Source organism: Urocitellus parryii (assembly GCF_045843805.1).
Source record: "Urocitellus parryii isolate mUroPar1 chromosome 13 unlocalized genomic scaffold, mUroPar1.hap1 SUPER_13_unloc_11, whole genome shotgun sequence".
Taxonomy (NCBI): Eukaryota; Metazoa; Chordata; class Mammalia; order Rodentia; family Sciuridae; genus Urocitellus; species Urocitellus parryii.
In genome coordinates this window covers 979,765-993,445 of record NW_027551763.1, presented here as the reverse complement: position 1 = coordinate 993,445, position 13,681 = coordinate 979,765, and the positions used below count along the sequence as shown (strand labels likewise).

At 39.9% G+C, this 13,681-nt stretch overlaps 1 protein-coding gene across 1 annotated transcript in view; it reads left to right on the top strand.

Annotated features, from left to right (window-relative positions):
* The first annotated feature begins 3,030 nt into the window (after positions 1–3,030).
* The window catches only part of LOC144251333 (trafficking kinesin-binding protein 1-like), a 46,385-nt gene continuing 35,734 nt past the window's right edge, over positions 3,031–13,681 (top strand). Inside the window, 2 exon segments of the mRNA XM_077794334.1 lie at positions 3,031–3,285; positions 3,578–3,694. Of these exon segments, the coding sequence (XP_077650460.1) occupies positions 3,031–3,285; positions 3,578–3,694 (372 nt within the window).

The following is a 13,681-nucleotide window of genomic DNA, read 5'->3' as shown; positions in this document are numbered from 1 at the left end:
CAGATGCATAATACAATAAATATGACATTATGATCCTATGTGCATATAAGATTACATGACCAGTGTAATACTACTTCATGTATAACCAGAAGAATGAGAAGTTATACTCCACTTAAATATGATGCATCAAAATGCATTCCATTGCCATGTATTAGTAATTAGAACAAGTATTAAAAATTCTCTAATAACAAAAAACGGACAAATTGCATACAAAACATTAAAAAGATAGTGCACAATGATCAAGTGGGGTTCATCCCAGGGATGTAAGGTTGGCAAGCATATGCAAATCAACAAATATAATTCACCACATCAATAGACTTAAAGATAAGAATCTCGTGATCATCTCAACAGATGCAGAAAAAGCATTTGACAAAATACAGTATCCATTAATCTAGAAAAACTAGGGATAGTAGGAATATAGCTCAACATTGTAAAAGCTATAGACACTAAACCAAAGGCCAACATCATTCTAAAATGGAGAAAGAATGAAAGCCTTGCCTTTAAAAACTGGAGCAAGGCAGGAATGCCCTTTTTCACCACTTCTATTCAACATAGTCCTGGAAAAACTAGCAAGAGCAATTAGACAAAAGGAAGACATTAAAGGGATAAGAATGGGGTGGGGGGATGAGCTCAAACTATCCCTGTTTCCTGATGACAAGATTCTATATTTAAAGGACCCCAAAATCTCCACCAGAAAACTTCTAGAAATCCTAAAAAGATTCAGCAAAGTAGCATGGTATAAAATTAACACCCATAAATCAACTGTGTTCCTATATACATCAGTGATGAATCCACTGAAAGAGAAATTAGGAAAACTGTCTTTCCCAAGAGCCTCAAAGAAAAAAATATTTGGGAATAAATCTATCAAATGAAATCTGCCGAACATTAAAGAAAGAAGATCTTAGAAGAAGATGGAAAGATCTCCCATATCATGGATAGGCAAAATTAGTATTGTCAAAATGGCCACACTACAAAAAAATGTAAAACATATTTCATGCAATTCCTATTAAATTCCCAATGGCATTCTTCATAGAACTAGAGAAAACAATCACAAAATTTATTTGAAAAAATAAGAGATTTAGAATAGCCAACGCAATCTGTGGTGAAAGAGTGAAGCAGGAAGCATCAAAATACCAGACCTTAAACTATTCTACAGAGCGATAGTAATAAAAATGGCATGGTATTGGCAAGAAAACAGATATGAAGACCAAAGGAACAGAAGTCAGAGACAAACTCACATAAATACAGTTATCTCCTATTAGACAAGATACCATAAATATACATTGGACAAAACAATAGCTTTTTCTACAAATGGTGCTGGGAAAATTGAAAACCATTAGGTCCTTGTCTCTCAACCTGCACAAAAATCAACTCAAAGTAAAGGACCTAAGTATTAGTCCAGAGACTCATCACCTACCAACAGTAAAATTCCCAGAAACTCCAGGCTCCATACTCCTGATTCCAACTCTGCCGTGTGGTTCAGGATCAGGATTGGAGGAGTAACTAGCCCAGGCAGAGGGTCTGCTTCTGCTTTGCTGGCTCTGTAGAGGGGAAAAATTGCACTGGATTCACTCAGACCACCTGCCTGGGAACTGGTACCTCTTTATGGAGTGGGGTCAATTATAACTCATGAAAGTGGCCATTACTTCAGCCTGATGTTCCAGAAGAGAGTTATGGGGGGGGGAGTGCATGGACAGGGGCAGCCAGCATCTCAGGTGCCCCGAGGATATGTCTCTGGTCTTTATTGCCTTTGTTCTATGCAATCCCTGCCATTCTAACAAGGGAAAGGAAGAACCTGCCCTCATTGGAAGCAACCCAATGATCTCAGCTTAACTTCCACTTCCACATGAATCTGCCTGTAACTTGGTCTCCCAGGCGATCCTTTCAAGGTCCATGGTCCCAGCCTCAATACCCCTGATTTGTCTCAGGACCCCTGGTATTCTCTAAAATAAATCACATCCCTGACCAGTTTCTAGAAGTAATATGATTGTGTGGTTCCTGGCAGAAACAGGAGAGAGCTGGAACTAGGGACAGCTAGGAGCCCTCTCTGGGTCCCTCATATCTGATTCCTTTCAGGTAATAGTTGATGTAGTGTTTCCTGAGAATGGCTGTTATTCCTGTGTAGCAGCTCCCTCCTGGGACTGGCCTGACCCACCCCAGGACACAGCTCCATATCCCTGCCACCAGCTCCTGACTGGTAGCTTAGAATACTCCATAGCCTAGAATCACACACCAGCACCTTCCCTGTATGGCTAACCTAATTCTCAGCTCAGCCTGTGCCTGCCTTACCCCAATCTCACCAAGGTTCATGGAGTTTGAGGCTGCAGAGGAGATAGAGAATCCAAGGATGCAGTTGTTCAGGGGCCTTCCAGTGCCAACATCCTCCTGCAAATCCAAGGATGGAAATTCCAAGGCCCCTAGTCTCTAAGGCTGTCCAACAGCCAGGTAGGGTTCCCACATTCACACAGTAGCACATGATAGTGTCCAAATGGTGACAAGGGCCAGGGCAAGCTGTTGTCCCAAATAAGAACTTTTCCTTCAGTATTGAGTACTCAGTCTCACAAGCAAAACAGCCCCTAGCACCTGAGGTCCTGTCCACCCAGCTTTGAACTTCACATTGACTGGGCCAAGTACAGATCTCATTTCTCTCCTTGTCTGTCCAAAGAAATAACACATGATCTGCCTGGGACTTGGGTCCTGGCAGGATAAAGTGCATGCAATACAAGTAAATCCAAATGTCCTCCCACTTGACTCTCCTAGATGTTGCATCTGGTGCACTGTTACATCCCTTGGGTCCTGGGTCAGATTTTCCTCATGCATGGCATACCAGGTTAGGTCCCCTCAACCCTGTCTACTACCAAGTGTTTGAAATGACTATGGATCCCTCATACATGTGCCATTCTGGTCCTCCTTGTCATGGTGTGCACCTCCAGAAAGACCAACCCTTAGGCATGTCCTGCCTGCTCATTAGCAGCTAAACCCAAGGCACCATAGACCATAGTGCCTGAGAAAAAGACATGCAAGACCAAGATGGCCAAGACCAAGGTGGCCAAGATCAAAGGGCCTGAGACCAAGGCACCCAAGGAGATCCCACCTGAAACCATCCAAGAGTACATGGAGCTATTTGGGTCTACCAACTTTGCCATGTGGGAGCCCTCCCACTTGTCCACAGAAGAGCTTGCTGCAAACATGGGAGAGGAAGGACTGGAGCAACAGCCAATACAGGATGATTTATACCCAGATCCAAGTCTCCTGAGCTATGTCGATGAGGACTTTGTCAACAAGGTGAGCTGGGCCTACAATCTTGGTGTATACAAGGTCTCAAGATCCATGGAATTAAGCTACATAGCTTAGAATAATAGCATTGTGAGTGTATGTGCGTTTATCTGTGTGTGAGAGTGAGTGTTTACATGCAGTTTTACACTTGTAAACGGGTGTAGCCTGTAGTTGTGATATAACCACTCCTTGGTACAGATGAGCATGGGATCCTTATTGCTTCCTCTTTCTCCTAGAAATCCTTCTGACTTGGGGCCATTTCCTCCCAATGTCACTCACACTCTCTTCCTTCTCATCCCAGGCAGAGAATATAATTCATCCTCGCTTCCTGGAGGAAATGCTTTCCTCCAAACCATATATAAATATCTTGGCCCTAACAAAAGAGCTGGAGCATCAGGAAAGACTCAACACTGACCAGGTAGAAAGCAGAAGGAAGGTCTCCCAGTAGACCAGGGGTAGGAGGTACAGAAGAGAGGCAGGGACACTTGATAAAGAAGTGCAGGGACACCAGAAAAAACAGGGGTTGGGGAGAAACAAAAGTTAGACAAGGAGAAAGGGGCACCAGGTAGAACAAAGGAGGTAGGGACATCAGGTTTACCAGGGTTTCAGAACAGACACAAAGGCACAGAGCAATACATGGCAGACTAGGAGACAAAGGGACACAAGTATACAGAAAGGGAGTTACCACAGGTGGAGAGGGGAGCAAGGGGAGCAAGGGATAGCAGGTAGATGAGGAAGGCACAGGACCTTACTCATGTGGCCCAGAGGATGTTATCATTATCCTGTCTGTGATGGCTCCCTGAGTGAGTCTGTTCCAGGATACAGGATGTAGGATGGAAAAAAAAGGAAGGAGACATGAGAACCATGGAAGGGCTGAGGATATCAAGCAGAAAGGAAGCCCAGGAGGGTGGCCAGCAGACACTCAGTGTGTCTCTCTGAGAATAAGAAGAGTGACAGCTCCACTTCCCACTGAAATATGATTGTCCCAGTCCCTATGGCCCATTTCATGCATGAAGAAGAGTTGGCCAGTGCCCATATCCTCCTTTATCTTGTGAAGAAGCACCTTTGCAGGTGCCTCAAGTTCATGGTATGTTTCAACTGGACAAAAAATCTTCTGTGGCAGCTGCCAAGCAAGGTGCAGAGAAGCAGAAACATCACACTGATCAAGGGGACAGCATGGAGGACTGGTCCACAGAGGTGGCTTTCCATGTTGTGAAGAGGAGCAGGGCCACTGGGTTCGAAGGACACTGCTATCCTCAAAGGCCATCACTGGTCTTCCTCATTGGGGGACATCCACTCCAACCATCCTCCCCAGAACCACAGATCCTCCTCTATAAACCTGGGAAACAAAGGCATAGTGGGTCTCAGAAAAGCCACTTCTTTTGGGTGGCCACATAAGACAGCCAATGGCTGCAGTGTTGATGATGACCTCCAAAGCCTGGATTTCCTCCTTAGCTCCAAGCACTGCCTGCTGCCCTGGGGACTGTCGCAGAGCCAGACTCCTAGAATGGAAATCCTGTGCTCAGAAGATCAAGCATTCCAGGCCTGACCTCCCCAGAGAGGATGCCTCAGCTGCCACCCTCCTTCAGGTGCCATGTCCATGAAGAGCGCTCTCACTGGATGCTCATGCAATATGGAAAAGATGCCCTGCTCTGGGTCTCCGATCCAGGCCACCAGAGGGCAAGTTGTGGATCTGGAGCTGGTTTGAACCTCACAGCCTCAAAAGAGGAAGTGCATGTCATTGAGCAACCAAAAGAAGAAGAGGCCTTGAGGACAGTCGTGGTGGCTGGTGACCTCTGGGGTGGCTGCCTCTCAGGCAAGATCTCACCTTTGCTTCATTCTGTGCTGGAAGGGCCAAAGGTTCTTCCTCACATAGGACAGTTCCTGTGGGTTGTCAGAAAAAAAGGGGCTGCAGGAGGTACTGAGAGGGGAGGGTCACAATGTTCAATCCTGGGTGGGAAGCTGTACCTTGTTTGACTGTCACTGGGAATAAAGGAAGTTTGGTAGGGAAAAAATCTTCTCCAGTTGCTGCCTTCTGCCATGTTGTCTGTGCACCTCCATGCAGTAAGAACCAAGATGGGAGAACTGGGTTTGCCAGGACTGAGGGCTCACAAGCGTCCATCTATTGGGTCTTGTTTCCAGATTTAGACTGCTCCTCCCCCCCAAATCCTGGGAGAAAACAGACAATATCCCAAACCCAACTCATCACCCCATGGAAAAGGCCTCTCTTGGTTTAGGGGATCTTATCTGTACATCTCTCCATGATCTGTGCCCCTTAAACATCTCCCTTACCAATCATCTGAGGGCCTGCTTTGAAGAGAAGTCACAAAGAGGCAAATCACTTCTCCCATCTCTGAGGTCTGAGGACTAACTGATGGATCTCATATCTTAGTGTTAATAGCCCTGAGATTGAATGTCAAGAACTCTCATTTCCTAGTGGTAGCAACTCTCATGTTGCCTTCCTGGGATCAGTAGCCAGCTGCTTCCAACAGTTCCCTGGAGATCATCTGACAGCTGCACCTAGCAGTTCCTGCAGTTCTCCACTGCTGATCTGCCTGGTTTGCCAGTTTTCAGTGCAACCAACTTGACCTAAATGTATCATCATGTCAAATAGTATGCCAATCACTTTGCATTTGTGATCACATTTAATTTTCACACAAAAGAACTAAGTTTACCCTTCTTTTTAAGGAGACTGAGACTTAAAATATACTACAAATTTTATACTACTATTTACTCAGTAGATGGACGCAAGATTGAACTCAGGCTGTCCTAACACAAAATACATGTGTTTAGCACCTTGAAAAGAAAGAGGAAGGGAAAGAAAGAAGAGGCTACAATGAAATCCTGATTGACACAAACAAATATTTTAAAGTATTGCACCATGTGGTACAATCTTTGAGAAGCCAATGTTTGTGCAAACATGCTCATCACTGCACCCTAGAAATTTCCTTGAGTAGCCAGTGGGAAGCATACCCTGGCTAAAGTTTCTCCATTCTTCCCATGCTCCCCACCCCCAAACCCATTATGGATCAGCATCTACTTATCCGAGAGAACATTCTAGTTTCCTATTTTCACCGATGTTAAAATAGATTGCTAGTTACATTTATTTTAAGGACCTTGGTTTTCTGTTCCTTCCATGGAAGGACTATTATCCCATAAGGAGTATTTTTGGTGACAGTGGACAAGTCATACATTTTTAACAGCTCAAGTGGTTAAATGAGCATTACCTAGCATTACTTACCTACTCCCTCCTAAATTAAGAGTGAGTCCTGACCAGAAATGAGAATTGAAAAAGCCAGTCACTTTGGTTACTGACTAAATCTAATTTTTTGGAATCACTTTGCAGTTCTTATCTTAATTTATTGCAACATAATACACCAGGGATAACCTTGTACTTTAACTTTTCTTGTTCATTTCATGACTATGACTTTTTTCTCTCCAGAATTCATTCTACCATTTTTTCCAACACCTCTAACAGTAACAACAACAGTAATAACAACTAGTATTTATCAAGTTCTTACTATGGTTCAAGTTACCATAGTAACTAGCTAATTGCATTTCTAGCCACTAAGATTGAAGTTGATTTCCATTTTGTTTTTTCAAGCTCCCTATTATAGGATGTTTTACTTTTAACTTAGTGAGATAGGAGATAATATTTTTGAGTACCTATTAAATACCAGGCATTTGTTGGGAATTTTATGTGTTAGCTTGTTCAGTCCTCACATAAACAACTTTATTTTCATTTTAGGTTTGGGGAAACTTAAGTACAAATAATGTAATAATTTTCCTGATGTTACTGTTGGCAAGAATCCAGAGGGGATTCAAACTCTAAATTATAAAGCCCATAATTATTGCAATATTTCCCTCATTGATTAATTACCTTAATAATTGAGAATATTTACCATGTATTGTCCTTCTTCCTCTTAATATTTCTGTGATCATCTCTTCTCCACCCTTTTTATGATTTTTATGTCTTCAGTAACCATCTTAGATCATCCCATGATCAACCCCTAAGTTCTTCATTTCTAACCCATCCTGAGTAAAACTAGTAAACTTTTTTTTCCTGTGGATATGTTTTCCTACTGCCCCTTCTTACCTAAAGAATCTATGTTACATCCATCAAGGTCAAATTAGAGATTCAGAGTTTTGACTTACACTTGATCCAAACTGCTTGTCCAAAATGATTATTTAATTAATTCACTTCACTCACAACAATCATTTTACAGGTCCTTCATTCACTCTACTCTTTGCCATTCCTTTCCTACTTCCATAAGTCCCTTTCCTCATCTTCTTGGCCAATCCTACTGTATTTAAATTTCCTGATCAAGTTCTTTTCTTTCAAAAAAAGCCATCTTACCTGTCCATAACCCATTAGCTTCTCTTCTTCTCTGAGCTCCTTTAGCATCTGCAGTGTACACTTGCTTTACCTATTGCCATAAATTTTGTCTTTCATCATTTGCACCTCCAAGTATTAGACAGTACACTTTTGAGGACGGAGGCCCTCTATGTTTTTTTGGAGCTGGGTACATGGTGTACACTCAGTGCACTGTGTCTTACATAAGCAAAGTATTGAAAAGTGATAATCATTATTCTATACTCCTATACCTTCCCTGAAAACTTTGACAATAGCTTGTTTATACCACATGGAAATGGGGCTAAAAACCTTTGATATCATATAAACCTAAAAGAAAACAGCAAATACTATTTAACTCTTAGGTTCCATACCTAATAAGTCTGTCACACAAAATAAGAATGAGACTTACATGCTGTCAGCTTTTGAAATTAGCCTAGAGTAACTTTAAAAACATCATGCCTACTTTTGAAAAAAATGATGAGTTAAACCACAGTTTGTCAGTACGTTTCTTACCTACAGTCATGATTCTCTCTTATTTCCAAAGGGCATGCTTACAAAGTCCTATATTAAGAATTTAAAATCTCCCTTATCTCTCTGAAATGAGATCTCTTATGAAATGGGCTAGAAAGGTTCTGAATAGCCAAAAATGGTATGATTTACTTTGAGTTTTTCATGGGCTGAAACTAACACTTGAACTATCACCAAGGTAGTGACTTCTGTCACTATTTTTATTGCACTCCAAAGAAAATGGGTGATGTGACAAGATGTAAAGTACATGACAGGGAAGTCAGAGCTCTGATATCCTGATGGCTCTTGAGTAGCAAGTCAGGCAACTCAACTCACTGTAATATGAGAACAAAGGACAATGCCTCTAAAGGAATTTAATTTCTCAGGAAGGGCATGCACTGTATGTAAGAAGCATTGGTTTACCTTTCAATATTTTAAAACACATTGGCATCATTAGTGCAGGGCCATTTAATGATCTATAAAATTCCAATAGAAAAATCAATGAACAGTAGAGGATAATACATTTTCAGTATGCCAAAGACATAATCTAAATTATATGACAGCATAGTAATACAAAATGCATCTCAAAACAAATGGAAAAAATCTTACTATTTTAGATATTTTAATCTTATTTAATCCACTGACCAATTCTGTGGTTTAAGTGTTTGTATCTACATTTTACAGATAAGTAAATTAATCCTTGGAAAGATTAAATAATTTGCTCCAGGTCAAAGTCACTAAGAGTGTGAGCTAGGAATCAGAGAGCTCATCACTTCCCTCATTCCCTATTTGAGGTTTTGAGAACTCCATGAGTAAATAAATCCAGTGCACATTCTTTAAAGTTTGACACAGTCATAAAACCAATGAATCTTGTTTACCTTGATTTTTTCTAAAAACACAGAGCTGTTGTTCTATAGGTTTTGGAGAATGCTGTATTTGTCAGGGACTCTAACTAAATTGAAAGGGTCTGCCAGGGAAGTTGTTTATAATCCAGTTGGAGGTCAAGCACAGTTACCCAAGTTACAGAGCATGCTTTGTGTCATAGATCCAAAGAGGAGCAAATGCATTTTAGCTTCTAAATTTAGGAGGATACATATATTTTTTTAGTTGTCAATGAATCTTCATTTATATGCAGTGCTGAAAATCAAACCCAGGGCCTCACACATGCTAGGCAAGTGCTCTACAACTAAGCCATAACCCAAGTCCCTGCTGTATCTTTTTGTAGCAAAACTAAAAAGATCCTCCACTACATGTTTTGGTAGCAAAATAAAAACGTTTGATATTTAAAGACATAGTTGTGGAATAAGAAAATAGTAAATAAGAAACCCAGAGATAAATATATAGGTAGATACATAGTACAACGTGATTGGGGAGCACTTTCTGAGAGTCCTACTGTTTTTCTCTCAACCTGTGTTCAAAATACAGATGCCAACTTTCTTCACCACAGCAAGATAAGAAACTCAATCTTAGATTGCCTAAGACCCAAGAAAAAGAAATTAAAGTTTTCTCTTTTACTACCCAGGCCTTCTTGACCTTTTTTTTTTCACCACTGTTGGAAATATTGCTTCATTTCCCAAAAACCCTTCAAGAACACACCACTCACAGCAAGTGCTCAATGTGAGGGGCCCGCAGAATCATAGATCTGCTTTGATTAAGCTACAAAAAACTGGAGGCAGTAATATAAATGAAGACAGTGCATTAAACTCTGAGTTTAATTTCTCAGGAACACTGGCCCCCAGCCTGCCATTAGCAAGTGTGTTTTCCTGAGTAATTTCAACTCCCTCCAACTATTCTCCCATGCTCTCCCAAAAAGCTCACGACCTGCAGGTTGGCAGATTTTGAATTTGAGGCTGTTTCAACAAAACTTAAGACTCCTAAGGAGTTGTTTGTACAAGTGTTTTATCAGGAAATGCCAAAAAACAGTCCCTCAAAAGATTTTTCTGTCTCCTGTAAATGATAATTTTCATACTTCCCTTTGGATTATAATCTCCATAGATATAGATCTAAATGAAATTAGACTGAATCTTGTATTGAGTATTGAATTTTACAAAAGGCTATGAAACAAAGAGTATGTGAATGAACTAATTTATGCTATCCATTCTTTTCTTATATTAAAAAATATGTTTTAAATTAATTACTGCCCTTTAGCCTACGGCTTTATCTTTTTTATAAAAATTATAAGAATTACTATTTATGGGGCTGGGGTTGTGGCTCAGTGGCATAGTGCTTGCCTTGCACATGTGAGGCATTGGGTTCAATCTTCAACACCACATTAAAAAACTAAACAAAATAATTATATTATGTCTATATATTGCTAAAAAATGTTTTTAAAAAATTACTATTTTAGGGACTGGGATCGTAGCTCAGCGGTAGAGAGCTCAACTAGCATGCACGGGGCCCTGGGTTCAATCCTCAGCACCACATAAAAATAAACAAATGGAGTAAAGGAATTGTGTCCAACTACAACAAACAAACAAATAAATAAATACATAGAATTACTATTTTAAAATATATCCATAGAGTTGAGCATTTTTTTCTAAAATGACAGTGTCTATCATCTGTCTATCTATTAATCTAATTCATATGAAGGGCCAGCAGAGTAGGTGGTAACAAAACTCCCCATCAAAATTTATTCCATACTCTTAGTCCTTTTTGTAACATTGATATGTTTGCTATATTTAATTACAAATATTTTTCAAGGTTCAAAAATCTCTTAAAACTTCTGAGAAGGATTTGAGGAATCAAGGGGATCCAGTTTCTTGGGTGAAAAGGGGTAGAAAATTGTTAAGTAACTCTGCCAAGGTCATATCAACTCCATTTACTGGAAACATATTTTATAATACTCACAGACTGCTCAAGTTAACATTGCCCATGATGGTTAAATGTAGGGGCTAAATTATCTCCTCTTCTGGTTCATTTGGTAGAGATAACGAGAGAGAAGTTTGTGTGTGCACTCTGGTGCATTCTCCTTTCATCTCTCCCATGCTTTTATTTCCTCTTTCAGTATTATGTTTGAAAACCAAGAGCCCATCAATATTTTGTTTGTGAGCTGTTTGTCCAAACCCCATGTGTACTTTTCATACATATTAAACCAAATAGATTACATTGTCTTTACACATATGTGTGTGTGTGTGTGTGTGTGTGTGTGTGTGTATATATATATATATATATATATATATATATATATATATATACAAAACTTCACACATTATTTATTCAAAATAAGAAATTAATTTAAAAATTAGACACAGGCAATACATGGTGGCACATGATTTGTGACCACATAACTATAATACCAATTATTAGGCCTAGGAAGAAGAGTTGCCAGTTCAAGTTTCCATTTCATTTCAAATAACTAATAGAAAATCTACTTCCAGGAATTTATCTGTTTTACATAAATTGTCAAATTTGGGGATCAAGAGTTATATAGTATTATATCATTTCCTTGTTAATATGTAGGGGGGCATTGAAGGTGCCTCTTCTTTTATTCCTGATACTAACAATTTTTGTCCTCCTCTTCAATCAGTATGGTTAGGAATTTAAAAATTATGTTTTTTTTTAAATATCCAGGTTCATATTGAATTTTTTTAATCCATTTTCTTTTATCTTATTTTACTGATTCCGAGTTTAATGTTTGTTATATTTTGACAAAGATTGAATTTTTTCTTTTTTTCAATGTCAATGCTCAGGTTAATTATTTTAAAACTCTTGTTTCTAATAGATCATATGGTTGGGTCATTATGGTGACAGTAGCAGTGGTAGAAACTTAAACAATTATATTTGAAGCCAAGGGTTGTATGTTCTCTCTCTTATGTGGAATCTAGGAGGAAAAAGGGAAAGAAAGGTTGGAAGATCTCATGAAGGAAAGAGTAGAGAAAAGGGACCAGGGGTAGGGAACAGGAATGGGGAAATCCTGGGGAGTGATACTGAACAAATCTTGTTGCTGTGTTGTGTGCACGTGTGAAGCTGTGACAGCTCCCACCACCATGCACACCTGGGTTCAATCCCTGGTAGCAGTGTGTTTACCCCATTAGGTAATAGTGTGCAGAAGCACATACAGGCCAACACAACAGCAAGTGAGCAGAAGGTGGCTGGGCCAGAGAAGGCCACCTCCTGCTGCAGGGGAGGGTGGTGACTGGCATTCATCCTTGTAATGTAATATCATATGTATAGGAAAAAAAAATTAGCCTATTGTTTTCATGGAAAAAACCCTGTTATTTTCATGATGCCCATCTTGGCTGGTGACTGTCAATGGCTACAGGAAGGGCATGAAATGTTTTGACTTATCAGACTTATCCTAAGAGGATGAGAAGGATCCACACCTGTTTTCTGAAGCCATGTGGTGTGGCCAGGAGGAAGGAAGCAATGGAGTCAGCCAGAGCTTCTGGAACAGGAGTAGGAAGCTGAGAGTCAGGCCCTTGTTTCCTGTCACCCTATTTCCACAGTGAATTTTGACTGTGAAATTTTGACAGTTTTTTTTTTTTTTTTGACAGGAAGCTTCTCTCTTATTTTTCTATCAGAAACTTCCTTATTGGGAGTGTGCATCCTTACCCATGTCCCTAAGATGTAATCAAATTTTCTTCTCACTGAAACGATTCCCAACCTGGGTTTAATGGCAATTTTAATAAGATGAAGTTGAGTTGTCATACTATATGAAAAGATTTAATCCCAGGCTATCTTTAAAGATGGTGAAGTAGAATACTGTTGTGTTCTAGGAGAAATAAAGTCGGCCCCTGTCTTCCCTGCCCCTAGCATCGTGACCAGAAGTCCTCCCTTCTCTTAGGTGACCATGAAGAAAGTGTGGGCATTAGCCTGGGACCCTTCTTACAATTTTTCATTTTTTAATTGGTACATTATATTTATACTTAATGGTGGTATTTTTTTGTTAACACATTCTTAGATGCAAACAGTATAACACTATAATTTGGACAATATCATTTTCCAGTATTTCCCTTTCCCCTTTTCTCCTTCTTCCCCTTGGTCCCTTACCCTTTCCTCTACTGATCTTCCTTAGATTTATGTGAGATTTCTATCCACTTTCTTTTCTTTTTTCCTCTCTAGCTTCCACATATGAAAGAAAACATAAAGCCCTTGGCCTTCTGAGTTTGGCTTATTTCACTTTTCATGTTCTCTAGTTCCATTCATTTTCCTGCAAATGAAATATTTTCTTTACTCTTCATAGCTGAATAAAACTCCACAGTATAAATATACCACGTTTTAAAAAATCATTCCTTGTCCATTTATTGATGGACATTTAGGCTGCTTCTATAGTTTTCAGACTGCAATTTTGTTGTTGTTGTTGTTGTTGTTGTTGTTGTTGTTGAAACGAGGGATTGAACCCAGGGGTACTCTAACACTGATCTATATCCCCAGACCTTTTTATTTATTTTTTAAATTTTGAGACAGAGTCTCATTAAGTTGACCAGGCTGGGCTTGAACTTGTGATCCTTCTGCCCTCATCCTCCCTAGTAGCCACCTCACTCCTTCTGGGCAGAGGAACATGCCACTCAGGAACCAATAAATCAAATTACCATTCTTTCATGG